General features: G+C 41.4%; 1 protein-coding gene across 1 annotated transcript; it reads left to right on the plus strand.

Moving 5' to 3' along the window:
• The first annotated feature begins 9835 nt into the window (after positions 1-9835).
• Positions 9836-16702, plus strand: FGF3 (fibroblast growth factor 3). The gene is made up of 3 exons (XM_053448785.1): positions 9836-10268; positions 13115-13218; positions 15695-16702. The coding sequence occupies exons 1-3, from the start codon at positions 9995-9997 to the stop codon at positions 16025-16027; spliced, it is 711 nt and encodes a 236-aa protein (XP_053304760.1). The 5' UTR covers positions 9836-9994; the 3' UTR covers positions 16028-16702.
• The last annotated feature ends 9842 nt before the right edge of the window (positions 16703-26544 follow it).

Here is a 26544-nt window from a genome sequence, read left to right on the forward strand (position 1 = left end):
TATGTGTATATGTATGTATGTGTATATGTATGTGTATATGTATGTGTATGTGTATCTGTATATATATGTATGTGTATATGTATGTGTATATGTATGTATATGTATGTGTATATGTATGTCTATGTATAGATACAGAGCACTTAATTTAATCTGTAAGGAATAGTTAAACAGTTTTTATTTTGGATTATCTGGTAAAAGTAACAAATCTCAGCGGCTGGGAGTGAATATTTCTGCTTGATCTATTAAATACATGTGTTGGTAACAAAATTACAAGCAGTAAAAAGCCGTTTTAGAACCCCAGCCAAACACTTGTATCGGATGGATCTCTTGTAGTAAATGAGTACTCGGTGGGTTCTGCTCTGCGGTTCTTTCTGTGGTCTTGTCGACACTTTACCCACGAAGTACTCTGATGTTCAGCCATGAGCCAGCGACGGGGCTTAGCGCTCAGACCGAGCCGCGTTGCCGAGCGAGACCTGCACCCAGCCGATAAAGTTACAGCCGCCACAAAGATTTTACTGTAGGCATTGCCGGGTATTCTTGTGCCTTCTAAAAGGTATTTGAAATAGAAGTTGCAAATCAAAGAGAAGAGAATGTGTAAGAACAGCTATCCGGTTTCATTTCAGAGAGAGGCCTTTTTTTTTTCCAACAGGGGAGAATTTAAAAGAGAACATTTCTAACCGGCCGTTTCATCCACAAGTTCGGTCACAAAAGAGACCTTTAATGGTCATTGTAAGACTCCTTTTCACTGAACTCCTTCATTGCTGGGGGGGATCTTATAGAAGGAAAAGGGTTAAAGACCTTTGGGGTATATTTGGCCATATTATGGATTCCACGCCTTATCCTATATATCCTAGCCCTAAGAGGTTCCAAGGTATGGAAGTTAGGTGGACATAAGGACCATGCGTGTTTGGAGAAGCCAGTTCTTTGGACCGCAGCCCCAGGATATAGAAGCCACAAACTTCTCAAAGTTATTCTAGGTGATGAAATGGATCTGGGACTCCGCTCGGAATCTCTTGATCGTTTTTTCCCCCATGTCATTTCCATCTAACAGAGGAGCTTAGCTGATAATGGAGAAAAATTAGACAGAGGTTTCATTGTCCCAAGTAATGGCAGAGATCATTTGTTCTGAGATATTAATGGGACATTCAACGCCTTGTCTCTCACAACTAGAAACAAACAATAGATCCCTAAACTGGACCTCACAACACGTCTTACGCCTTTAATAAACCCAAAGTTAGAGTAACCAGTCAGCGGCGTTACCGTCAGGCTGATCGCTTGCTGCGTGAACGTTATATTGATGGAAAGGTATTGATATATATTCTCTTCCAATGTTTATGAGCAGATGAGAACTCAACGCAAGGCGACGTCCGATCTCCACTTCTACAGTAGATCGCTTGGTATTCTTGGCCGAGTGAGCTCGGCTGTATGCAGGTCTTCCAATGGCGGCCATCGCAACCACCAAAGACCAGTATGACACATCTGGCACTTACTGGGACGTGGCAATAACAGAGGACACTACACATGGATGCTCTTTCATACTTCTTGGATCTTTTATTCATTTATCATGTTGTTACTTTATTTAATATTTGTATTTGTTTCTGAGGGTTAGTTGGAACAAACGACCATTAGAAAGCGAAGGATCAGCACCGGAACGCGAGAAAACCAAGAGTGAAAAAACCGTGTGCTCCAAACACTTTCCGACGTGTCTCTTCTGTTAATCTGGATTACATTTGGTCCACTTTGGGGGTTAATAAAGATGGCAGGGATATTTCTTCCCAATTGCACTGGCAACTCTGCAACCTGCGCTGAATACCCCAGGGGTATCTACTGTGACAGAGGAAGGTTCATACATGCAAAATATAAAAAGAAATAATATGTTTCTTGTCAAGTTTATAGAACATCAGATTTTTATTTTGATATGCTCCAAATTATTTTTAAATACCATATTTTATATTTTTTATATTTTATTTTACATATATATATATTACATATTATATATTTATATTAAATAATATAATATTTTGTGTAATGAAGCTACTCGCAATGTTCCATTTAATGTCTATGGGGAAGAAATGCAGGAGCGTAATGTTATTATATACAACAATATCTGTGTCACAGCAGTCAAAGTTGATACTTTTTATTGGGCTGACTTAACGACGTAAGGTCACATACGCTTCGAGACCTCAGAGGTCTCTTTTTTGAGACGGGCACAGCGTCACTCTACGGAACAAACCCATCTCAAGCCCTATATAAGCCGGAGCTCGGATGGCCGTCTCCGCTCTCGACTCCCCCCGTAAGCTGTCTTCTTGCCAATTTGTTCGCAAGGCTTTCTTTTTGCCCGTACCAGAGCTCTCGTCTCCCCCCCTCCCTGACAGGCAGGTGAGATCAAAGCGACGCGGGACAAAAGGGGTTCCAGAGCGATTTGTCAGGGGACGAAAGGGACCCCTGTCTGAGAAACCAGTTGTAGCCCAGAATGGGCCTTCAGCTCGCGAGCACTAAAGAATCCATGCCATGAGAAAAAGTACAGCAGAAAAGGTTCAAAGGTCACATTGATTGGGTTCGGATTATGGGAGCCTCCTTTTAAACCTGAGAAAGAACCGGATAATAACCTTTGTTAATGTCCGGGGGAGGGAATTAAAAAAAAAACGACAAAAAAAAAAGCTTTTGTATAGAATTGCGTGGGGATTGCCGGCAATTAAAATGTCGTTCTTAAGCCAATTCTGGGTTAGAAGGAGTCTTTATTTAAGGCATACTCTTACGAACACTGATTTCTTAACCCTTTGCCCCTGGGGTATTCGAAATCGTGACGTTACGACATAATCGTTAAAGGGTTGGCGGGATAAAAGTGATCGGGAAAGATGGAGGGGCCTCAGTACGTCCGGCTCGGAGGAGAGAAGAGAGAGAGGAGATGGGAGAGAGACGTTCAAATACTTAAATGGGGGTCTAACAGAGTACAAGAGGGACGTTTATTTCAAAGGAAGAGAACGAGAGACCGGAATCTAACACTAGAGGGTCAGAGGGTTAGATGGAATGTAGGGAAGTTTTACTTTACTGAACGAGTGGTAGATGAGTGGAGCGGTATCCCAGCAGAAGTGGTAGAGGGTAATACAGGGAGGGGATTTAAACATGCATGGGACAGGCATACGGCTCCTGAATCTAAGACGAGACCAACGACTGATTAGACGGGCGACTAGACCTGGGCCGAATGGGGCCGGCAGGTTCTAGGTTTCTATGCGAAAGAAATAACTATTCTGAAGTATGTTTTATGTAAAAATATCAGGAATTTAACCCAATCTACAGATACGTATAAAAAGTTAATGATAAGATTTGGGGGTACCTAGCTCTTCTATACTAAGGCAGTATACACCTGTCACATGACGCTATAGAAACACTTCATTTGCATACAGGGATGCATATAGAAATCTGCATATATGTGAACTGAACCCCCCTCTAGAGAGAGATAATTATCTGCCCTGGCTGCTCTTGAAAGTAGGGGAAAAAAAGGAGATTTAAATTTCGGGCAAAAGTAAAATTTAAATTCTTAAAGAAAAAGGTCTATGGGCTGAATATGTGAGCTCAGACTCAACCGGCAACAAAATGGTTAATGTCACTCACAAGAGACCTCCTAATCACTCTGAGAGCGCTCCCTTTGATGACAGACCAGGTACACGTTTAAACAAGTAATGGCTTTTTAATTGGGGAGAGGGCACTATTCCTGCAGGTAGATCCCTGCCTCCACCCTTGGATTTATTTGTTGGGCTAATTTCAGTTTCCTTTTTCCATTAACCCCGAACGCGGAGATTCCAGATGACCTCCAGTACCGGGCGGCTGCTCCGGAGCAGAAGATCCGATCTTTGTCACTAAGCCTTTAAAGCTGAATTATTAACAGATGAGTCGAATGTTGGGGGGGGGGGGAGTTGCCGTCTTCGGAATGGATGTTTGAAGAATTCTAGAGAATAGAATCCTCCGAAAATCTGACATTCTATTATAAATTCATTAAAAGGCAGCAAAGTATTTCATTTTCTGGAGAATTAATAAACCCCTTTAGATTGTAAGCCTGCGAGCCGAGCCTCTCTTCCCACCTAATGTATCGGTTTGTCTTAGTCTGTCAGTTCTCATCTCGTCAGACCCCTTGAATATATGTATTGTATTAAGCGCTGCGTAAACTGTTGGCGCTATATAAATAAAACATAATAATAATAATAACAATAATAATAATAATAAACATTTCCAGATCCTCAAAAATAAACATTCTTTAAGTTAATAATCATTCTTCTAAACAAGGGCGAGGGTTTCCTGAAGCCTCTATGAACCATTTACTATAAGAACAGAATTTGTTGGCAGATCGGCCCTATTCGGCCCCCGTCTAGTCGCCCGTTTCTCCTGCTGTAAAGACCCAAACCTCAACCAGTCGGTGGTCTCGTCTTAGATTCAGGAGCCGTATGTCTATCCCATGCATGTTTAAATCCCCTCGCTGTTTTACCCTCTACCACTTCTGCTGGGATGCCATTCCACTTATCTACCATCCTCTCAAATTTCATGGGATTAGGGTGTATACAGCTTATCTAGACTTTAACGAAGAGTTCCACAAAACTGCTGTCGTAACATCTAAAAATGTGATGTGGCAACCAGGTGGCAACTCCGACATACGTCACAAAAGGAAACAATTAATAATAATTTTATATTAATACCTAATCGACAATAAGAAATATAAGAAATAGGCTGTGTATAAGTGTAAGAATTGGGGACGGAGAGCGCTCCTGTTTATTATTTTGGTTATCGCGAGCCGTTGTGAAGATCGTCTTCTTGCCCGCGTCATTATTAGAGGATGAAGACGCCGCAGAGATCCTGGGTGGCAAATCCTGTGCTAATTCCTCGAGAATCACGTTATTTCTAACACGAACGGGTGCTTTCTTTTTTTTGTCTGTAGGACAATTTAGGGTTTAATTAGAAATAGAGGCCGGGTGCATCTAAAGCCTCGTCCGAGGAATGAAACCCCATCAAAGACCCCCTTTTTTTATACCAGACGGTATAGAATTCACAGCAGCGGACCTACATCTTAACGTATGGATGTCTGGCTCGCAAAATGACTGGGGGTCCCCATTCAGCGGTTCACAAAGTGAGCTGAAGACTGGGGAGGTTTGGGGGGGGCGCCCTTTGATATTTCCGAGGAGGTCACATGCGCTTCATTTAAAAAAAGAAACAATTAATGTTCGGGTTAAATGCCGAGGCCGCCTCGCTGGGCTTTGAAGCCTGAATGCTCAGAGGCAAAGGCAGAAAGACTTCAAGATGACGACGTTAATTATGAAAATGGCTAACCATAATGTGACCAAGATGGGAACAATTTGGGCAAAAAAAAGTCATTTGCGTTACTTTGTGGCCCGGTATCCTCCGAACATCAATGGTGTGGGAGATTAACCCCTTTAAGAACCTGGTTCTGCCACGTTACAGATCGTTGGCCTGACCTCACCTCGTGTATTGGGTTCAGTTCTGGAGCCCCCTCCATCTCCAGAAGGATATTGATACATCGGAGAGAGTTCAGAGGAGGGCGACCAAAATGAAGAACCGTGATCTGGAAAGACTGAATGATCTCGCTATGTACGACTAGGGGGGGAGAAGAGAGAGAGAGGAAATGGGAGAGAGACATTTAACAAAGTACAGGAGCTCATGGTCTAAAACTAGAAGGTCAGGGGCTTAGATGGACCATAAGGAGGTTTTACTTTGCAGAGAGTGTGGTGGATAAGTGGAACAGCCTCCTAGCAGAAGTGGTAGAGGGTAATACAGTGAGGGTATTAAACATGCATGGGATAGGCATATGGCTTCTCAATCTAAGACGTGGCCAACAGCTGATTAAGGTTTGAGTCTTTGCAGCAGGAGAAACGGGCGACTGGATGGACCAAATGGATCTTATCTGTCAGCTTCTATGTGTCCATGGTGGCTCGTCACGCTGCCTTATAATGTCCTGCAGCCACCTTCTGGCTTCCAATTATCTGGATAATCCTTCCAAAAGTGATTGATACAGCCAGGTTTACTCGAAAACATGACAGATCCTCTCCTGGTCACATTCTCTACCTTCCCAGGTTTCTCACTTGCCTTCGCTATCAGGAACCTGTCATTCATTCTTTGGGGCAGTTAGCATTATCTCAGATGATCTGTGTGTGTTGATGGTATCTTCTAACCCACCTTTATCTGCGAATTGGACAAACAAACCTGCCCTTCATTCTCTGCTACATAATAAATGATTTGAGGCGGGTAATATGAAGCTCAGAATAACATTCCTTTGATCATTTTATTGCTAACCTGGAATGTTTTATACTATTTTATATCGAAGGATATGGCGGAGACCCTTCTGGACTCTACAGATAATGGTCCTACACTTATGACATGTGATTAATGATGGTTCCCCTGGACAAAAATCACCGGTTTTAATCATAGGAAGTCTTTGGGGTAATATCTATGTCCTGTTTCCTTCACTACTATCCCATTCCCTTAAGAAAACCAAACTTTGGTGATCGATCCAGTCTTATCATCTTTTCTGGGCTCTCAAACATATTTATTGGTCTGAATAACCTTTTGCCTTTCCCATGTAGACCTAAAAACTCACTCTATTAACATCAACCACTTCTTCTGGAAGGCTGAACCACTTACACACCACCATCTCAGCAAAGAAACACTTTTTACATTGAATACCCTTTAAGGTTTGGACACGGGTTCCATTGCACAATATGGTGTTGGTGGGTATATGACCACAAAGCCAGCTTCCCTAATCGCTCGTAGACCGATGAACCTGAAGACCCAAGCTGCTGGTGGGTTTGCTTAGGAGGCATTATGCCTGAAACATAACGGTGGCTTCTAAAGCCGTCCTCGGTCATGCGTAAGTGAACACTCGAGGAAGCTCAAATCATTAAAATCACAGAAGCTCTTGAACGGTTGCCACTCTGCCTAATAAGTCCCCACTTAGGAATGAAACTGGCAGTTTTACTAAAGGCTTACCCTGCAAGGTACTGTCCGCCGGAGCCCTGAATCTCGGCACCTAAATAGAAATAATATGTTTTACAAACCCCCCCCATCTCATCACCACTACAGCTATACTAATAGATATAATGCAGAGGAGACCCGTCGTCTTTTTGCTACAAATATATATATACTGTATACACTGCCGTTCAAAAGTTTGGGGTCACTTAGAAAGTTCCTTGTTTTCGGAAAGAAAAGCTAATTTGAATGAAATGAATGAGAAATCCAGCGCAGACGGGGTTAATGTTGTAAATGACTATTGTAGCTGGAAACCGTTGATTTTTAATGGAATCTCTTCATAGGTTTACAGAGGCTCTTTATCACTCCCATCACTCCTGTGTTCCAATGGCTCTTTATCACTCCCATCACTCCTGTGTTCCAATGGCCCTTTATCACTCCCATCACTCCTGTGTTCCAATGGCCCTTTATCACTCCCATCACTCCTGTGTTCCAATGGCCCTTTATCACTCCCATCACTCCTGTGTTCCAATGGCCCGTTGTGTTCGCATGACATTTGTGAACAATAATATAAATAAGGACCTAAGGTTATCAAGGTGTTAAGGGAGATCTGTCACTTTCCCCAAATCTCACATTTTATGGTTCTATTCAGTAAAAAGCCGCTGTAATGGTGTTTTTAGATTAAAGTCAGCAATGTGTGTATTAGAAGCCCGCTGTGGGTTTGGGAGCAGCCATCTAAACTTCCCGTTCTCAGGATCTGCAGGGACAGGACTCCCCATTAAGTTATCGCTCCCTTAATGATGTCGCTGATTGTGGTTAATTGGTTCAGGCAATAATGAGAGGTCGTTTAATGATAGGAAATTGATCACTTAGGCTGGCTTCGCCATAGATCTCAGCTTCCCAGGGTACAGCGGCTCCTTACTTTCCAACTAAATTTCTCCAAAAATAGGTAGTACGTCATTTTAATAAATTTATTTCGTTTCGTTAAAAGACTCGAAGGTGGCAGCCGCCTTTCCGGTTACTGCTGGCTTCCCTCGTAGGGTTCTTGACAGTTCCATAGGAATTCAATCATTTGGTTCAGTGACATGACTGATAGCGTTTGGGGGGGGGTGGAAGGTAACAACGCTGCCCCATTTACACATTCCTCAGGGCTAGGTGACCAAAAAAGCCTCAAAACTTGCTTTTGAAACGATAACGATTTCCTAAAAATCACCTAAAATAACAAATTATTACTATGAATGATCTACTTCTATATAAAACAGAGATTCCGGTATAAAAAGCCACGAAACCAATAAAATATTCCCGTCGAATGCCCCGCTTGAAACCAGAATCGCCCCCCCCATACATATATTAAGTGTTATTGGATAAAAAAGCAAAAACATTGTGGGGAAAAGAAAACTTTTCTTGCGGGGGGAGGGGGCAACCAACATAAAGGTTCAATTCTATGATGACCGCTCTTTATACAGTCGTGCGCGATGGGCACCTACGCGCCCGCCTGGCGTTCGAAGGGTTAACACGCAGGAGACTGCCGGAAAAGTCGCCGCGTCCCATAGGGCTGGGTTCTTGTTTGGCCGCCGGTGGGAAGCCTGGTTACTCACAGGGTCGCTGACCTGCGTTTGGGAACACTTCATTAAATGCAAACTATATTTGCATTGTCCGAGAACACTGAAAAGAACGGGAATCCTCGACGTGACAACAATTAGCGCGCGTCGCGCATGCGAGCATTCCCATCCTGTGTTTTGGCGTGAACGCCGACGAAACCTCCTTTTAATTCAATTTGGGAGTTTCACCTTCTTACCCAATAAAGAATCGACGACGTTCGCTTAATTAAGTGCGACGCCTGGGAGCATTAAAGTAAAATTCGCAAATAAAAGTCAAAAAAACAAAAAAGAACCCACACTATTGTTTATTGTTTATTGTATGGACACCGACTCAAATCATTCCCATTGACTCATCCTTCGGGGTAATTTGCCTTTAACGTCGCGGTTTCTTGGATAAACGCCGCCATCTTTTTTTCTTCCCCCCTTAAGTGAAAGCTCATTACGTCTTGTTGACGGTAACAAATTGACATAAAGGAAAGTTTCTTTAGAATGTGAAATAAATTGCCTTTTCAATTCCCGCAAGAAAAGGAACGCAGCTCCTTCAACGACCCCATGTCTGCCTCCTTTTTATATGCGCCTTTTGAAATGTGCATTTTTAAGAGCGACTTCCCCGAGTTGGATCATTCTAGCATCCGTCATCCCCTTGGCTGGCGCGTATTGTGAATGGGGATTGATAGGAGAATGAACGGACCCCGGGGATCATTCCTTCGCGAGGATGCTCAATGTATCATTTTAAGTTATGCATAATCGTCCCCTTTTTTTTGGGATGTTTCAAAGGAAGGACTGGCCGTAGCCCCCTATCCTCTGATGGGCTGATGGCTCCTTGGGACGTTCTTTCTTTTTTTTTTGTTGTTGTTCGATCCTCCTCTAAGCCGCCGTAAGTAGTGCTATGTAACATTATCCAGCCGGCACTTTTAATTCACACAATACTGATATCTTGCCTTCCTTCTTTGTATCAATTGGTTGAAGATCTGTTCTATTGTTGCAGGGGGGAGCTTTTATTTCACTGCAGTTCAGCGACACTTTTTTTTTTTTCCTCCTCTCTTCTTCCCGTCAGCTCATAAAATTCAGTAGCTTCCGAACTTTTCCTCGTCTCCCCCCACTCCTTCCTTCTCTCCTCTTCTCTCCCTCCTCTACTTCTCTTTTTTTTTTCCGCAATTTGAGAGATGGTTAAACTCTGAACGCTGCAACTAATCCAAGGAGCCGTGGCCTTTCGTTGGTATCTATTTATTTTGAAGATCAAGACAAGGAAGATAAAAGGTCAGATTGAGTCAGATAAAGCCTCCCGATGTTTTGTGCATCAGAGCAGTGCGACTCGCCACTCGGAGAGCTGCTAACAAGACGTCTTTAATGGGACCCCCTGTGTCATTTGCTTCGAGACTTCATCCGCTTAAGAGACTTGCTGTTTCGGCCATGCCACAATGGTTATGATTTGGATTCTGTTGCTGAGTGCTTTTGATCTCGGTCCCCAGGTATCCTGGGCGAAGGGCTTGGACAGCGCTACTAAGTTACCTTGTGCCAGGGGCAGACCGTGTGACCCCAGAGCGCGGAGAGATGCGGGGGGACCCGGCGGAGTCTACGAACACCTCGGAGGTGCGCCTCGGCATCGGAAGCTTTACTGCGCCACTAAATATCACCTTCAGATCCACCTCAATGGGAAAATTAACGGAACGCTGGAGAAGAACAACGTCTTCAGTAAGTGTGTTCGAGCTTATGGAGGAATAGCATCTTTTTTTTTTTATTTTATTTTTTAAGCATTTATCTTTTCTTAAAACAAACATATTTATTATTTCAAACATTTATTTGCAATAAAACATTTAATTAACATTTGATTAACTAGAAAAAATTTTTTTTTACAAAATGTAAGAATGTCACAGATGTTTTATATATATATATATATATATTTTTTTTTTTATTATTATTATTATATATGTTACAGTTCTGATATATTCGTGTTAAATTTGGCTTATAATAATATCCTTTTTTTGACGAGTTGTGGGCAGCAGAATGTATTGACTCTGTCTAAGTAAATAATAATCTTAATGGGATTTTATTGTCATTTTTTCACAATTATCTCATTTTTATTATTATTTACATTTTTTTTTCATTATTTACAAAACTTTTTTTTTTGAAAAACAATTATCCATGAGACATTTATTTTTTGGTCTTTGGGTGCCCAGACAAAGAAATGAACATTTTTTTTTTAATAATACAAGGACTTTTTTTTTCATGTTGTCTCCTATTTCGTCCGGGAGACGTTTGAATGAATGGGACAGGACTTTGAGATGTCAGAGTATTATCTCTCTCCTTCTGTGCTTTTCTCTCCATAAACCTGGAGGGTAAGGGCGTACGTTCAGCCTCCACCTGGCTCCCTGAACACGTCTTGGGTCTAAAAGCAGTTAAAACCAAATTTTCTTTTAAAGAAAGGCAGTTTCTCCAAACAATAAGATCGCTCCGGCGAGCTCTTACTGTATCGGCGACGTCTTGGATACCTTCAAAGCCTCTTGTCATTGAGCTCAAGGCAGGACCTGTTCACTGGCCAGGTTCTGGTGTGATGATAGGGTTAAAGCAGACAAGCATAAGGATACAATAATAATAATAATTGTAATAATAAAAATAATAGTAACAATAATAATACTAATAACAAGAATAATAACAATGATAATAACTGATACAATAAGAAGCTTATAGGTCACAAGGTCACATTATGCAAAGCATATGTGTATATATAGTATATATATATATATATATATATATATATATATATATATATATATATATATATATTGAACCTATGGGAAGGGATTTAGACCCCAGATAACAAATGATCGATTACAAATTTGAATAAAGTGATATAAAATTAACGCAATCTGACCTCTTTCATCATTTTGTACCAAAATTTCCCCTTATATATAATTTCCCCTTTTTTCAGTGTTTTTTTTTTTATTTATTACCGAACCCAATTTGAATCCTAGTATCAGCTGTTTACAGAAAGTGGGTGGCTCGCCCTGCTCCGACGCGCGATACCAGTCGAGAAACAGCAATTATACTTATAAATAGCAATTATGATGCAAAAGCTCTAAATGCGTGCGGTGCAGTTACCGTGGCAACCCACGGAATGACCCTGCTGATTAGTCAGCATTCGAATTCTTTGCTCCAGGATTGAAGATGCATCTCGGGGGGGCTCGTTACGTGACGGCAAGACCACGCTTGCTCACCGATCCAGCGCGTAAGGGGTTACTTCGGGAATGGGATGCTACCTTGAGAAAAGGATAGATAAAGCTGTAGAGCCATTTAGTTTTTTATGCCCATGTGTCTTAGACGCTGCTTGATTTTCCGCAGTTGGACATGGTTTTTAAGGGATTTTAAAGAGCTCAAAATGCCCCCCCCACCCCCCCCCCCAGGGGGGCTTTGGAACAATATATAAGACCCCTCCGACACTGAATGAGTTCAGAACAGCCTAAAGCTTCTCATTGGCAATAAAACAAATTCATTCCGTTTCCTATTTGTTGTAAAACATTTGGGATTTTCCAGATTAAACCCAAAGCGCGTCGCCGATCGTCTAAGTGTGCCGCTAATACCCCCCGCAGAATATCGTTGGTTTTCTTAATCCGCAAATACTTTTAAAACATTTATACCCTTGCTTTTGATGGCAAACAGAGATTAAAAAAGAAAAGAAAAAAAAACCTCAAAGGACTCGGGAGGAGTGAGGAGGAAAACCACTATTTCCTAAAAGGAAACTCGACTTCTGGAAAAGCCTTCAAAGACATCTCTCGTGGTCCATGGATGGCAAAAGAGATCGTCATCCAGAACAGATGTGAACCAACCCCCCCCCAAAAAAATCCTACGCAAAACCATCAGTCCATTCAGAAAATAGGGATAAATATTTAAAATGTTTTTTTTTGAAAATTGACTTTTTTTTTGTACATTAAAGTTATGAGATGGGAGGCCGGACTGGGAATAATGAGGTTGCTCTGGCACTTTAAGGTCGGCGGCCGCCTAATGGCGTAAGCGTGGCCGACAGATGGATGTGAAAGGCCGCGCGTTAATTTTTTTTCGCAGCCGGGCATATCCAGCCGGTGTATGGAGCTACGACGGGCGACGGGCCACCAGCAATTTGCCCGACATGCCAGATGGCCAGTCTGGGTCGGACTATGGCCTTCAAGGTAGTCATTGTACGAATGTATCTCTGATCACTGTAACTCTTTAATGCCAAACCCTGCACAAGAATAACCATGTCAGATTTTGTCTACGTTCCGATATATGTCAGGGATCTCTTAATTCCAGCCTGTCGTCATGAGACCCCAGCTGAGAGCTGTGATTGGCTGCTGGCCATTGATGCCAAAGCAGCAGAACACATTTCTCTATTGTTTTCTCTAGTGTTCCGAGCTGTTGACGGAAGGATTTTCTCGATTGTATTTTCTCCGCATGCTAGAGCTCTTGTTAATGCGCTTCCCGGACGTAACATCAGCACCCGGGAGTCTTTCGGGAGGTAATGCTCGGAGCGAGAGGATTAAATCATGGGTTTTGTTTATTTCTAGGTATCTTAGAAATTACTGCCGTGGATGTGGGAATTGTCGCCATCAAAGGGCTCTTCTCTGGGAGATACCTGGCCATGAACAAAAGAGGGAGACTTTACGCTTCGGTGAGTGCCTTGAAACGCACAAACACCTTTTTCTCCAAATCTAAGAGAAAAAAAAAAACAACGTCACTTTTGCAACAGTTGCTTTACCTGCATCAGCATGCGCTTGTTTCACTTAGAAAGGGCAAAGCCCGGCTTCGTTTTTAGCTCATAATAACACAATTAATCCTGGAAATCCGCTGACACATTAGTATATGAAAAGGTCGCAAAGCTCCCCAAAAAACAGTGTGTGTGTGTGTGGTTTATGTTTCGGTATTTAGCTGCAGGTCTTAAAGGGTTAAGCAGACATTGCCTGAAAACAGTTTAACTTTGTGTTTTAATTCTAACCCCCCACCCCAAAATTACATAAAAGCCCCTTTAATAAATGCCCCCAGGCACTAGGGTATCAATAAAAGAAGGGAATCTAAAAAAAACATCCAATACAGTAATGTAGATTTTTGAAATCCTTAGTAAAACGCCACATTTTGGAGGTCTGTTTAAGTGAGCGGCCTACAAAGCTACTGTCCCTTTAAATGGCTAAATACAGACAATTTGCCCCAAATTATAGCTGCAGTAGATAAAACCTGGTAATCTAGTAGTTATAAATGTAAATAAAATCACAGCCATCTCTAACGAGACATCCCCGAGACGGTCGTGAATTGGGAAAAGTATTTCCAGCTTCTTTTTTAACCCCTTAATGACAAAGCCCGTACATGTACGGGCTCAAAATGCATTGTTTTTAATGGGTTTAGGGACCGCCCATTGTCCTTAAGGGGTTAATGGTCTAGTGCTGTAGATAAACATACTAACGGTGTTTACAGAATATAAAAAAAGTGATATATATTTTTGCCGGGAAAGCGTGACTCAAAAAGCACTGATAGGTTGTCTCCATAGAAACTGAAAAAGCTACTTAGCGCTGCGTAAATTATTGGCGCTATATAAATAAAAGACAATAATTATAATAATAATAATAATAATAAAAGCTATCTGTTCTGTTTCTTATGCGTTTAACCCTTTCGGAAAATGACGTATTTGCCCAGCTTTATTTGCTTAACGGTACAGCGCTACGGAATCTGCTGGCGATATATATATATATATATATATATAAATGGAATGTAACGGTACCTTTAACCCCCACTTTTGATAATTTACTGCCCCCCTTTGGTGGAAGCTGATTGGTCCAGACAGCTTTCCTAAGAACGAGAGGAAGAGAATGTGAGAAAACATCAGGTCAGGAAATTGATCAATACCCTTTTTCTGCCTCGTTTCGCTGATGACTTCGGCTCTCGCGATATAAAACTCAAAGCCTCCTCCTTACCAACCAAGTAACTTCAGAGCGATAAAATAACGTTAATCGACACACTTAATTGGGCCAAACGCCGTGAAGCTGACGGCTTCCCTATAACCAGCCGCGAGATAAGCTACGTGGCTGGAGGTGCTTTTGAACTTAGTGGAGAAGCCATTACCCGGCGTCAAAGACAAATAAACAGATGTGTTTGTGGCTCTAAGATAGAAAGGGCCACCTAAACAGATCCTCCTCGAACAGGAGCTTGAAATGGGTGAAAATCTAGTGATTTGTCAAACAGTGACAGGCGGGTTTGTTTGGTGACCCTATCTGTTTACTGAGCTAAGGTAACACGAGCCGGCGATAAAAGGAGGTTTCTGTATCTTATCTCGTCCTAATGCCTTAGGATGTGCGTGGTTAGAATAGCTTCTGCCGCCTTTAACTGCAGGATAATGTATTCGTTTATTATTGAGAAATAAAATAAATAATGACCTCCCCCCGTTCCATGTACCGATCAGACTGATTGCCTCTCCCCCCTTTCCAAAACAGACAATAACGGCGCATTCTAGATGTTGATCGGAGGTTCCGTACCTGCTGCAGGGATCTCTGTAGCAATAAGATAAGGAGGGATTATTGAGTAGTCATGAGGACCATTTGGTCCTTTGAAGGGCAGACTCACTCCTTTGGCGTGATATTTAAGATTAGGTCTGAACTCTACCTGCAAACACCATTACGTAGGTTTATTAATACTTGAAAGACGAATCACCATTGGACTTGTAATTATTATCCGTTCTCTTTAAGGCGCCCATAGTACACAGTAGTCGTAGAGAAGATAGATTTAAGTCGTGGGTAAAATGTCAGTTGTCTAATTTACGGAGAGGTTGTCAACCAACTCCTACCTCTAGTAGAATCTCTTAAATCCAAAACTAGATTGGCCCGTAGTATAGTTGTTGTCTACAACACCCTGGAGTAAGCAGGAGTTTGAGAAGATCTTTAGGACAATAGTGTTGGACAACTCATGCCAGGTAGAAAGGTGGTCAAACCTAAAGATGATATGAAGCATTTAAAACCAAAAGTTCTTAATTACCTCCAAGACCATTGTATAATCTTATTGTACCATCTTATGGGCCTTTGGGTTTGGGTGGGAGAAAGCATGTTACATACAACCTGCATATTTATTGGTGATGCTAAAACCATGTCCTGTCTGTCTTCCAGGAAACCTACAATCCGGAATGTGAGTTTGTGGAGCGAATTCATGAGCTTGGTTACAATACATACGCCTCCCGATTGTTTAGGACTGTCCCAATCGGAGCTGGCACGAAACGCAAAGCCAGCGCAGAAAGACTCTGGTATTTATCCATCAACGGCAAAGGTCGACCTAGACGTGGCTTTAAAACACGGAGAACTCAGAAATCCTCCCTTTTCTTGCCAAGGGTCCTGGACAATAAGGATCACGACGCAGTCAGGCTGTTTCACACAAGCCAGAAATATCGGGAAAGTATTCTGAGACCCTCAAGAAACACCGGGAGGAAGAGGAGAGGACAGTGAAGAAACAAACTGTTATTATTAAATGTTCTCCGAGTATGTAGGATTCCGACGAAGGCAACCAACGTGGTTTACACAATCTTGGACAAACTCTAGCAATCTTTTTTGTAGGCCAAGCCTTTGATGGATGGGATGGTCCTTATGGCTGGAGATGCTACTCAGAAGAAGTATCCTCCACTGGACTCTGATGGACAGGACTTCTCGTGGAAGACTCTCAGCTTTCCATATACCAAGCCCTGGTGCTCATCACGGCCAACAGGCTTGCACTATTCCACGTGTATTCAGATATATTTAAAACGCGACTGACGTTTCTCAATGTGACAGAGATCAAGTTTAGTGGTGGCCGGTAATTAGTATTGTTAGAGACACGGTCTTGGTTCGTCCCGTTATAATAATATACGTACGGAAATGATCGAATCCCCCTGACTGATTCTGTCACTGGGTCTACCTCAAAACCGCATTAGAATCCGGCGTTCTTCTTTTGTAACAATTTCTTGGTACGTCAGAACTTCAGAACTTCTAAATCAGTATTTTCAGATTGCGGCTGAGAATCGACGTTACAAAAACCGACAGTAATATAAATATATGTATATGTAATTGAAGGGCAAGTGTTAAGGTTTATTTATTGCTACTGATTGGGGGAGGGGAGGACCAAATAAATTGGGTTTGAATAAATCCAGAAATGGTCTGCATTCCGAGAAAAAGTCCGAAGATTTTCACATTTCTATAGCATTTTGAATGAATATCATCCGATGTTTGCATAAGCTAGTCCTTTTTTTTTTTAAAGTAGCCCGCTGGGCCATTATCAGTGCTGCTTCCCCAAACAGCCGTTCCTCGAGGGCTGTCCTTAGAGTGCTGGGAGTGGTTTTACCTATGTATTCTCAATCTCAGCTTTTACACTTCTCACGCATGCATTATATCATGTACTTCCACCTACTACTGATCTGTTTTAATTATGATGCATCCGAATATCCAAATGCTATGGAATGGTTGCCATGTGAAGATCAACGATTAAAAAAAAAAAAGAAAAATACCGCTTTTAATTTTTTTTTTACTAAAATATTGTGGTGTTTTTCCCATTTGTGTTGATGGAGTAGAACCTGTGACAGCGAATGACACGTCTATTTCTGATATAAAATGATTGGTCTTTAATTGATTAAAAAAAATATTTTCTAGTAAAAAAAAAAAAAAAAGTTGAAATATAGAAACAAAAACACAACGTTTCCGTTGATAAAATAAAGTTTATAACATTAAAATATGTCAGGTTTACATCCTAACCCATAAATTCAATAAATTAAAAAATTATTTATGTTTCAAGCTTTCCAGTTTGATGATTTTACCTTTACTGGAGAGAAAAAAAATCTCAATTCAGCGATACGGAAGCGGCAGGCGCTATATAATTAAATGTTAAGTATTGTAACGTTTTTTTTTTTTTTTTTAAAAAAGGCAGATTCTACTATTACATTAAAATTGGAATTCTCTGATTAAATATCAGTTATCACACAGAGCGTAGTGAGAAAAAAAATCAGAAAATGTGGGAAAAATGTTTAGCCCAGGTGGTATATTCCAGGCCAATCTATCTCGATCTATTCCCTAACAGCGTGACGAGAAAGGGTTAACAGAAACAGATGATACCCAAGCATGGGAACCATACTCAGTCATTGCGTCCTGTTACACGGAATGTTAATAAATACTTCCAGCGAGGCAGCCATTCTGGCCTCTAATTCCCCGTAACTACTTCCTCTCCGTCTCCCGCGCGGCCATTGGTGCAATATTTCATTCTAGTGCCTCTTTTTTTTTTTTTTTTTTTTTTTATGGGCTTTTGAACTCTTTAACAGAGAACGAGTTGAAGTTTTTAGCGTTTCCTTTCAGAAAGGCCTACGGGGGCTACAGTCAGATGGAAGAGCTGATATCGGTATAATGAAGAGAGCGTCGTATATCCCTCAACGATCCAAGGCAAAAAAAACCCAGCAAAAAATAAAAATAAAAGGGTCAGGACCGGCCAGTTTTGGTCTGTCTGCGCATGAGGAAACGTGAAGGTCTGATAGATAATTAATGTTATTTGCGGTGCACGTAAATTCAAGGGGAGGAACAATTAACACGCACACCATTGCGATGCTAAAACAATTAGCGCTCGAGCTTCCTGCTATTAACAATGGGAGCCGCTTGCCGTTTACAGGGGCGTTCGGGGGCTCACACTTTGGGTCTGTTAACACAGAAGTGGCGACTGACTACAGGTGTTGCATGCAAAACACGCTATCCCGAAAAACCCTGGGGAAAAAAATAAAATCCAGGGGTTGCGCTGCGGGGTAAGATCATAAAATGGAGATTTATTATTATTTATTATTATTATTATTATTATTGATATCGGGTCGTTTTTTTGTGTTTATTAAACTAGATCTTGAAGTTCTATCCGTTGGAACCCAATAATATCTATCAGCAACATCTCGTTTCTTTTATTTTTTTTATTTATTTTTTAAGCTTAATGTTGCCATTTCAATTATTAGGATAGGATAACCGGGTATATAAGAAATTTATATATATAAAGATGGAGGCAAAACACACAGGTACTCCTTGCTTCTGTGTCTTTATTGAAACATATATTAACTGCTTCTCTTCCTGTTCAGGAGGAAGGAGGAGATAACAACATAAACTTTATTTATACTTATCTTAACCATACAATTGTATCACATAGGCTATAGCACTGTGAGAGCACTTTCAGATTATATCTCAACACTTAATTAACAAAAAAAAGATTACACCTATAAGAACAAATAAAATTCTATCAATTTATCTAATCATAAATTACTTATCTTTAACAAAACCAAACGCGGGAGAAAAGCCCTCTAATAAACTCAACTGCGAGGCAAATATCTAAAATACTGGGTACTTTTTTGTAACCAAAAAGAGCATGTATCAGGTTTTTTCACGCTCTGCGTTATTTATATAATACCGGTGATTAAGGTTTGAGTCTTTACAGCAGAAGAAACGGGCGACTAGACGGGGGCCGAATGGGGGCCAATCTGCCGGCAGATTCTAAGATCTTTGTGAGATATATATCGGTAGAAACAATGATGGAGTAACAAGGTTTCCCCTGGGGCAGAAAGCGCTACTTCCACCCCATTTTCAACTGGGAAGGAGGTTCTACAACTAAGATTGTTTTATTCTTTTGTTTTATGCAACAGAATTAAGACTTTCACCTGAAAATGCATCTTAATCATCGAAAGTCAAAGATCAAGACGTATAATCCCGATAAATATTAAAATGTATGGCGGGGGAGGGTACGGATACATCCCGGGTCCCAGCGGCCCTGTAAAATAGCCTAAATATTTGGAATCCATAGCAGCTGACATCACGATAAGATACGCCACGAGCCACGTGCGCTGAAACCGCTCGGGTACTGACAGCAGAAATGATATTCCCGGGGATTATGGCGATGGATCTATTTCTGAGCATAGTATTCGATACTAATAAAAACTAATAACCACTTCCACTTACAAATCCCACTGCCTCGGCACGACAGGTGGCCGCTCTTTTTAAAAAGTGGCAATCCTTTAAGCCGGGCATAGATATTCTTTTCCAGAAACCTCGTGGTGGGACCACTAACACCGCGGTTTTAAGGTTTCTAAGTTTCCATGTGATTAAAGACCATACTATGATGACGTTGAGGAAGAAGAATATTCTGGACCAAAGCAATAGTTTTATAAACCCCAAAAATTTTGTTTTTATTAGAAGGATGTATTAACCGTTTGTTCTTAGTAAATATCAAGTTCTCAAACACCTGGGCAGATTCTGGATCTGTAGAATGTGATAGAAGCATTTCAATACTTAAAGAAGTTTACAGGAGGGAAGGTGGAGAAATGTTAGAACACGAGACCATAATCTCAAACTAGTCAGAGGCTTAGATAGAATGTTTTACCTTATTGAGAGGGCGGTAGATAAAGGGAACAGCCTCCCAGCAGAGGTGGTAGAGGTTTATACAGTGAGGGGATTTAGACATGCATGGGATAGACATACGGCTCCTAAGACGAGACCAACGGCTGATTAAGGTCTGAGTCTTTACAGCATTTTTCTGTAGGAGACGTACGTAGCGTGGAAAGAAAAGTTAGGTGCCGGCAATAAAGAGTCTACATTGGTTTAATGATAGGTTGCACCAAGGATGAAGATGGATTAATGTACGTGTGAATCCTTTTATTGACGGAGGGTAATAATGTTTTACAGAAGCTGCCGGCACACAACATGTAATTAGTCTTCTCAGCCAAAACTGTTTTGGGAATTGGAAGAAAAAAGAAAAAAACTGTGACCGCAGCAGAACATTTTAGGAACGACCAACGGGGACTATAAACCAAGAGTTCCCTTGAAGATTTATTTATTGTTCTGGGTTTTCAGGTGGAAGCGTCTCTTATGGTTCTCTTATCCTTAAACTTTGACTTATTGGCTGATAATATCTTGTAGACCAGCGTGGATACTTTTCAGTGGATCCCCATCTTAGCTTCTCTGAGACCATTAGGGTCCCTACTGATTTTCCGATAAGGTTTTAGTTTTGAAGCGGATACCCAAAGCTGAACACCTGCACACATCTTCCCTTCTTAAATGTTTTTACTGCCATCCAGAGGAGGAAAGAAGATAACGTTTCCTACAGAGGAACGTTCTCACTGAGTCTCCTGGTGAAGGTTGGACCAATATCTCCAGGAAAGACGAGAGGCCATCAGCGAGACCGGAGAACTCCTTACCATATTCAATTTATGGAGAATTATGGCTGAAGAAACCTTGTATCAAGTTCAGAATCCTCATACCTACCAAGCGTGAAGGTTTTCCAGCAAATTGTTTCTGCTATGGGGACATCAGGGAACAGATTTGCACCTAAATGTGGCTCACAAAACCCCTTGAGTGCTAAATGTGAGGCCATAAGCTAAATTTAGGCGACTATGTAGAGGGTCCTTACATTATTTATAGCAGTCATCATATTGTAACATTTTATTATTCTAACGCTGCTTTATGGCTTGGTGCTGCGAAGGAAAGTTTCTGCATGTCGGTATTTAAAGCAGGCTGCGTATGTGGATATACGTTTCATGAAACCCAATCACTTAACCCACAAACAGTCTGTTTATAACTGTATCTCATGTCAGAACTGGGGTATCTTCATAGCTCTCGGCGATGCTACGCTACATATGTTGCCATAGGGTAACATCTCGTGGGCCAAAACATAAGAGGTGATATTTGAAAGGCGTCGAAAGCAGGAAAACAGGGACAAATGTGCACATTTAGGGTCGAGCCATTGAGCAGACGGTCTGCAACAAAAGTTTTTCCAAAAATAAAAAAGCTGAATGAAAAGCTGAAAGATCATCAAGATGTGGTGCATCTCAAGACCCAAACTGGCCATCAGGAACACGGAGTAAATACCCGGTGGGTCGCTGGCTACATAGAAATAAAAGCATTACGCGCGGCTGCACGTCTACAGCTATCGGCCCCACGGACGTCATCAGATGGCGGCCACCCTTAAAGCGCCAGCGCCTCCTTGTCATCAACAGTGGTGGGCTTGCATCTGGAACGTGCGCATGTAGAAAGGCAGCTATACCTTGGTACATGTCACCACTCCTAGATTTCTAAAGAAACGGGTTGCTAGACAATTAAAAACCATCAACCGTCAGGACGATGTGGGTGATGGTCGCCAAGTGGTGTCCAGGGTTAAGCCAAATTAATTTGGATTAAGATAAACTCCATTTGACCTGGAAAAAGCCAGAGTTCTCTTAATCTGAACGGTAACTATTTGCATAAAGGTTTGCCGGGAGATAAAGTTGCAATTTCACGGTGAAAGAAAACAGCCCCCCATTATTATTTTCTTCTTCTCTTTTTTTTTTGCTTTTAATTGAATTGTCGTCAACACCTACAGGTCGACGCAGCAGCTGGAGAAGCCATCGGACACCTAATGAGAATCAGATTATCACAGAGAGGTTAAGTGGTCTGCGAACGATGTGAGATTTTCAAAGTTCTGCCTGGTGTTTGCAAACGTGGCAAAGGTGCGGAAACCGACAATTCGTTGTTACAACTCCGGCTACTGTCTGTAGAGCCCCGCAGCGAGAAAGGACCCCGAGGTCACAGAATGTGAACTGAAAGCTATATCTGTAACTCATTATAATAATAATAATTATTATTATTATTATTATTAATATTGGATTTTATTTATATAGCACTAAAAAGTTCTACAAAGCTTCTTGCAGTCCATACATTTAAATGGTCTCATATATATATATATATATATATATATATATAGATAACGATTTCCTCGTTATTACCTCCACGGCCCCATAAAGGGCTCCAGCCTGGGACTGAAGCCAAGAGGCAGCCGGTACACCCCCTAAAAAAGATGAGCGGGACAGCTAATGTTATTAAATAAAAATAAGCAACTCTAAACCAAGAAGGTCACGAAGTAATAATTTTATTTTAAAATATGAAAACACATTTTCTGCTGTTTCCATACATTTATTTGTGACTTTTTTTAAGGATTGTAGAAAGGGGAGGGCTGGCACCTTCTGGCCCAGGGGCAGATAAAACCAAGTGGTCCCCTGGCCATCTACTCAACGCCAGACAACGCCGACCCGCTCACTGACAGATAGTATGCATCTACTAGTTTGTCAGATCCTCCAAAAACTGTATTTCATCTCTTTAATTCATCCAGATATTTAACATTCTTTCCATTTTATGTGTGGTCAGCGTGATCAATCATGGGGGGGGGTGCATATAGAATCAAACAGATTCAGAGATGGAAAAAATAATGGATTTATACATATGTAGTGTTAAAACCTAGTTGGGTCTAGAGGCGATGTATGTTGGGGTCTAGAGGCGTTGTATGTTGGGTCCAGAGGCGATGTATGTTGGGGTCTAGAGGCATTGTATGTTGGGTCCAGAGGCGATGTATGTTGGGTCTAGAGGCGATGTATGTTGGGCCTAGAGGCGATGTATGTTGGGCCTAGAGGTGATGTATGTTGGGTCCAGAGGCAATGTATGTTGGGTCTACATGATGTTGCCTCCCAAACTCCCAGCGTCACGTGTGCTCTACTGTGTCCATATACTAGTACCTCCTGAAACCAGCGCTTTAATAGCTTAAATCTGTCACCTTTTTGCAGTAGTCATGTTTGGTGACACAGCTTCCGTTGCAGAGATATGTATAGAAAAACATACTTTATTATTTAATGGTGAATGGTCACATTACATACAGAAACCAAGAAGAAGACGAGACCAACGACTGATTAAGATCTGAGTCTTGGGCAGACTAATTGGGGCCGACGGGGCCGGCAAATTCTATGCTTCTATGTGACATAGGAAGAACGCAATCTAAGCTAGAATACAACGCTCCAGCACTGGAGGATAAGAGCAACAAAGCATTTAAAGACCTCTTATCGGAGTAAGGCTTAGGGCAGGGACTAAGTAAAGCTTGAGGTTTTATAGAACACATAAAAACACGATGTTTTCCATGACAGCAGAAGAAGATAAGGACCATTCATTCACACGTATTTATATATTATTATTCACTTTTTTGTGCAATCTCGTTTGAACGTGAGTTCTCTCCAACTTAAATCGAAGGGACAAAGTGACTGAGAGGCTCCGCAGTCTCTAAGCAGTGTGTGATAGAATCGGATAGCTGTTTATTTGGGCTGAATCAATGCTACACTATATATATACATTAAGGGATAAGATGTCAGAGGTGAAAGGATTTGGAATGGCCATAGGTGACATATTTGGGATGTTACTTACGTAAGTGCATTGCAGAAAGCTTTACAGTCTCTGAATCTGCTTCTCTTTTAATCCCAGGGATCTTGCCAAAGATATCCTTATTCCTCACAAGACGCTCATGCTGCCAAACTACAGAAACTGGAGTCGCTTGACCTGGCACACCCCAAATGATGTTATACGGTAGCTTCCATCGGGAATGCGGAGCCCATATTATTGCCTTCAAAGACAGCATTCGTAGGAATCACCGCTCATCGGGGCTAAAAATGTGTACAAAGTCCAAATCCCACAGCGTTTGATCCGTATATCTGCAGAATCGAGGAGCGATGGGTTTCCGGAACGTTCACATTTCAAACATTATTACAGAATCCGAAAAATTAATTGGGCAGAAAATTCCTCTTGTTCTGCTATTGCCTAACAATTAATATATTCTCCTCTAAACATTCCATATAATATGAGAGATATCACCTGCCACACCAATACAATGCCTGCATCTGCTGCCTCAAGCCCCCCTCATTATTTATTTTAGACTGTAAACTCTTGGGAGCTGCTATAGATAATGTATAAGTGTTCAGCTCCATCTCTCCTACTTAATAATAATAAAAAAGAGAACTGCAACGACCATTTGATTTTATTAATGTCTCTATATTCCATAATTTTCTGTTTCTTTAAAATTAAAAACAAATAAAATGATCTTTATTATCAGTTCCCGTAAAAAAAAAAGTTACTAATTTTACATGGAGTTGTCTGTCAAGAGATATAGAAATTTATACTTAATAAAATGATATATAATTTTTCTAATTTCAAACAACATCTCTGTTGCCTTAACCTCTACGCTACAATGTTACAAAATAAATAAAATGGTATGGATGACATTTATCCGGATATTATTTTGTTAAACACAGAATGAACCCAGAAATGTTCTACAACAATAACATATACCGGACCTTTTTACCGCCTTCTTTATATCCATCAGACGTGATATCAGGCTTTGCCTCCATCAAGTGCTGGAGATGCCTTCAGAAATCCCCCTGAACGTTCCTAAAAATTTGAACAGAACAATAAAGTCGTCAGACAATGGTTCCACAAGACGCGTTTCTGTTACAATCAATGTGTAAGACGTTGGGAATGTCCACCCTCCATATGCATTACAAATAAAATAACATTTACCTCCTTTGATACGCCACCCTTTGGATCTTTAAATGCCTTCTGTTATTAGGGCCTTTGATTAATGCCAAAAGCCATTGTGTTTAAGGTCTGCTATGCTCTACTGCCCTCAACGTGTCATCGGTACATTGATGGAGATAATAAGGTTTTTTATCGGGACAGATGCTTACAAGCGCAAGCGAGCGGGGATCTATACAGACACACAGAGATCAAATAGAACGCCCGTAGAAAGCAATGGTTTGTGTGCATGTGTCCGGCTGACGTGGGACACTCGGAGAAGCAGTAGACCTAAGACAGGAGGCTTCTTCAGGGACATGAAAGCTCCTTGGGGTGCAGCCTGCATTCCAATCCACCCCCTTCTCCTGGGGTCTTCTCCCTCTACTAATAGGGAATCACCCAGACGTGAACGTGAGAAACTCCGGCCGAGCCGGGATTCTGGAACACAACACAAGGCTGGACCCTTCTTGTTTGCTTTGACTGAGATAAATTAAAACATAAAATAAAGGCTTTGCAGATTGTTGAAATGATACTTTTTTTTAAAAAAAATGGACAAGTAATTGCTCCCTTCTTCTTCAATAGTCAAGTGAAGATCAAAGTCACGCAGTCACATTCCTACGTAGAACCTGCCCTGGTAACCCTATCGATATGACGTCATCATGGATTATGGAGGGCTGTAGATCAAATGTGTACGAAATCCTGTTCTGTTACATAATATCAGTTTTTTTAAACAGGATAATTTGTATTCCGTAATCTCTTCTAGTAAATGTTTTAATGCTTTAATAACATATTCAACACAAAAAGACAATCTGTCTCCCTCGACGTACCATCGGTTCTCTAGACAAATTGCCTAATGAGAACGCACATGTAGATTAAGATTGGGCAAATCTAATCAATGATGTAAATTCTTTATCCGGTCTATACATGCGTGTATGCGTGCACCTGCCTGTCCATGGATGTGTTTTGTCCATAAGGCAATATGTTTTTGTAAATTCAGACTTAGCTGGAACGCAGGTGACTTATAGCATGGAAACGAGCAGGTATGTAGGGGATATCAATTACATTCTGATACAGAAGACTAACTTCATCCATACATTATGAAAATAGGACCCCAAAACATATAGATCAACATTGGAATCAGAATGAAGTAGCCCTTAGTGAAACCACAACATATATCCAATCTTACACGTATGTTATGATTTAAACACCAACAAACCATGAATGACGGTCTCATGCCTTTCGCGTTGCCCCCAAACGTCCACCTGCATTAAACGGCGTGCCGTGCCTTTAGGACACGAAGCGGTGGGATATGATGAACCGGCAAAGCCTGCATAGTCTAACCAGCCCATTGTACAGCGGGATTCCGGGGGGCCTGATCCCTCAACAGGCCGATCTGCCCCTCAGTTTTGCCGCAGGGAAACTGCCCCCCAGACCAGAAGCCCTATGTCTAATTAGCCCAGGCCAGGATAAGTATATTTGTCCTCCTTCAATATGTCTTTAACTTTGACTTCTATGGATTAATGAGGACATCTAATGGACCAAAAGGACTGCCGCCCCCCTGGACCTGCCGGCCGTCAATGCCCTTTACAGACAAAAGGAGCCATTTTTAATACTGCCCCCTGTTA

The sequence above is a fragment of the Spea bombifrons genome, chromosome 10, assembly GCF_027358695.1.
Source record: "Spea bombifrons isolate aSpeBom1 chromosome 10, aSpeBom1.2.pri, whole genome shotgun sequence".
Lineage (NCBI taxonomy): Eukaryota > Metazoa > Chordata > Amphibia > Anura > Pelobatidae > Spea > Spea bombifrons.

What these genes read in the sequence shown, in the direction of transcription:
- FGF3 (XM_053448785.1), top strand. Translation starts at nt 9,995, where the DNA reads ATGGTTATGATTTGGATTCTGTTGCTGAGTGCTTTTGATCTCGGTCCC. An exon ending in GGAGAAGAACAACGTCTTCA is followed by an intron (nt 10,269 to 13,114) that starts GTAAGTGTGTTC and finishes GTTTATTTCTAG; the next exon opens with GTATCTTAGAAATTACTGCC. An exon ending in GAGGGAGACTTTACGCTTCG is followed by an intron (nt 13,219 to 15,694) that starts GTGAGTGCCTTG and finishes TCTGTCTTCCAG; the next exon opens with GAAACCTACAATCCGGAATG.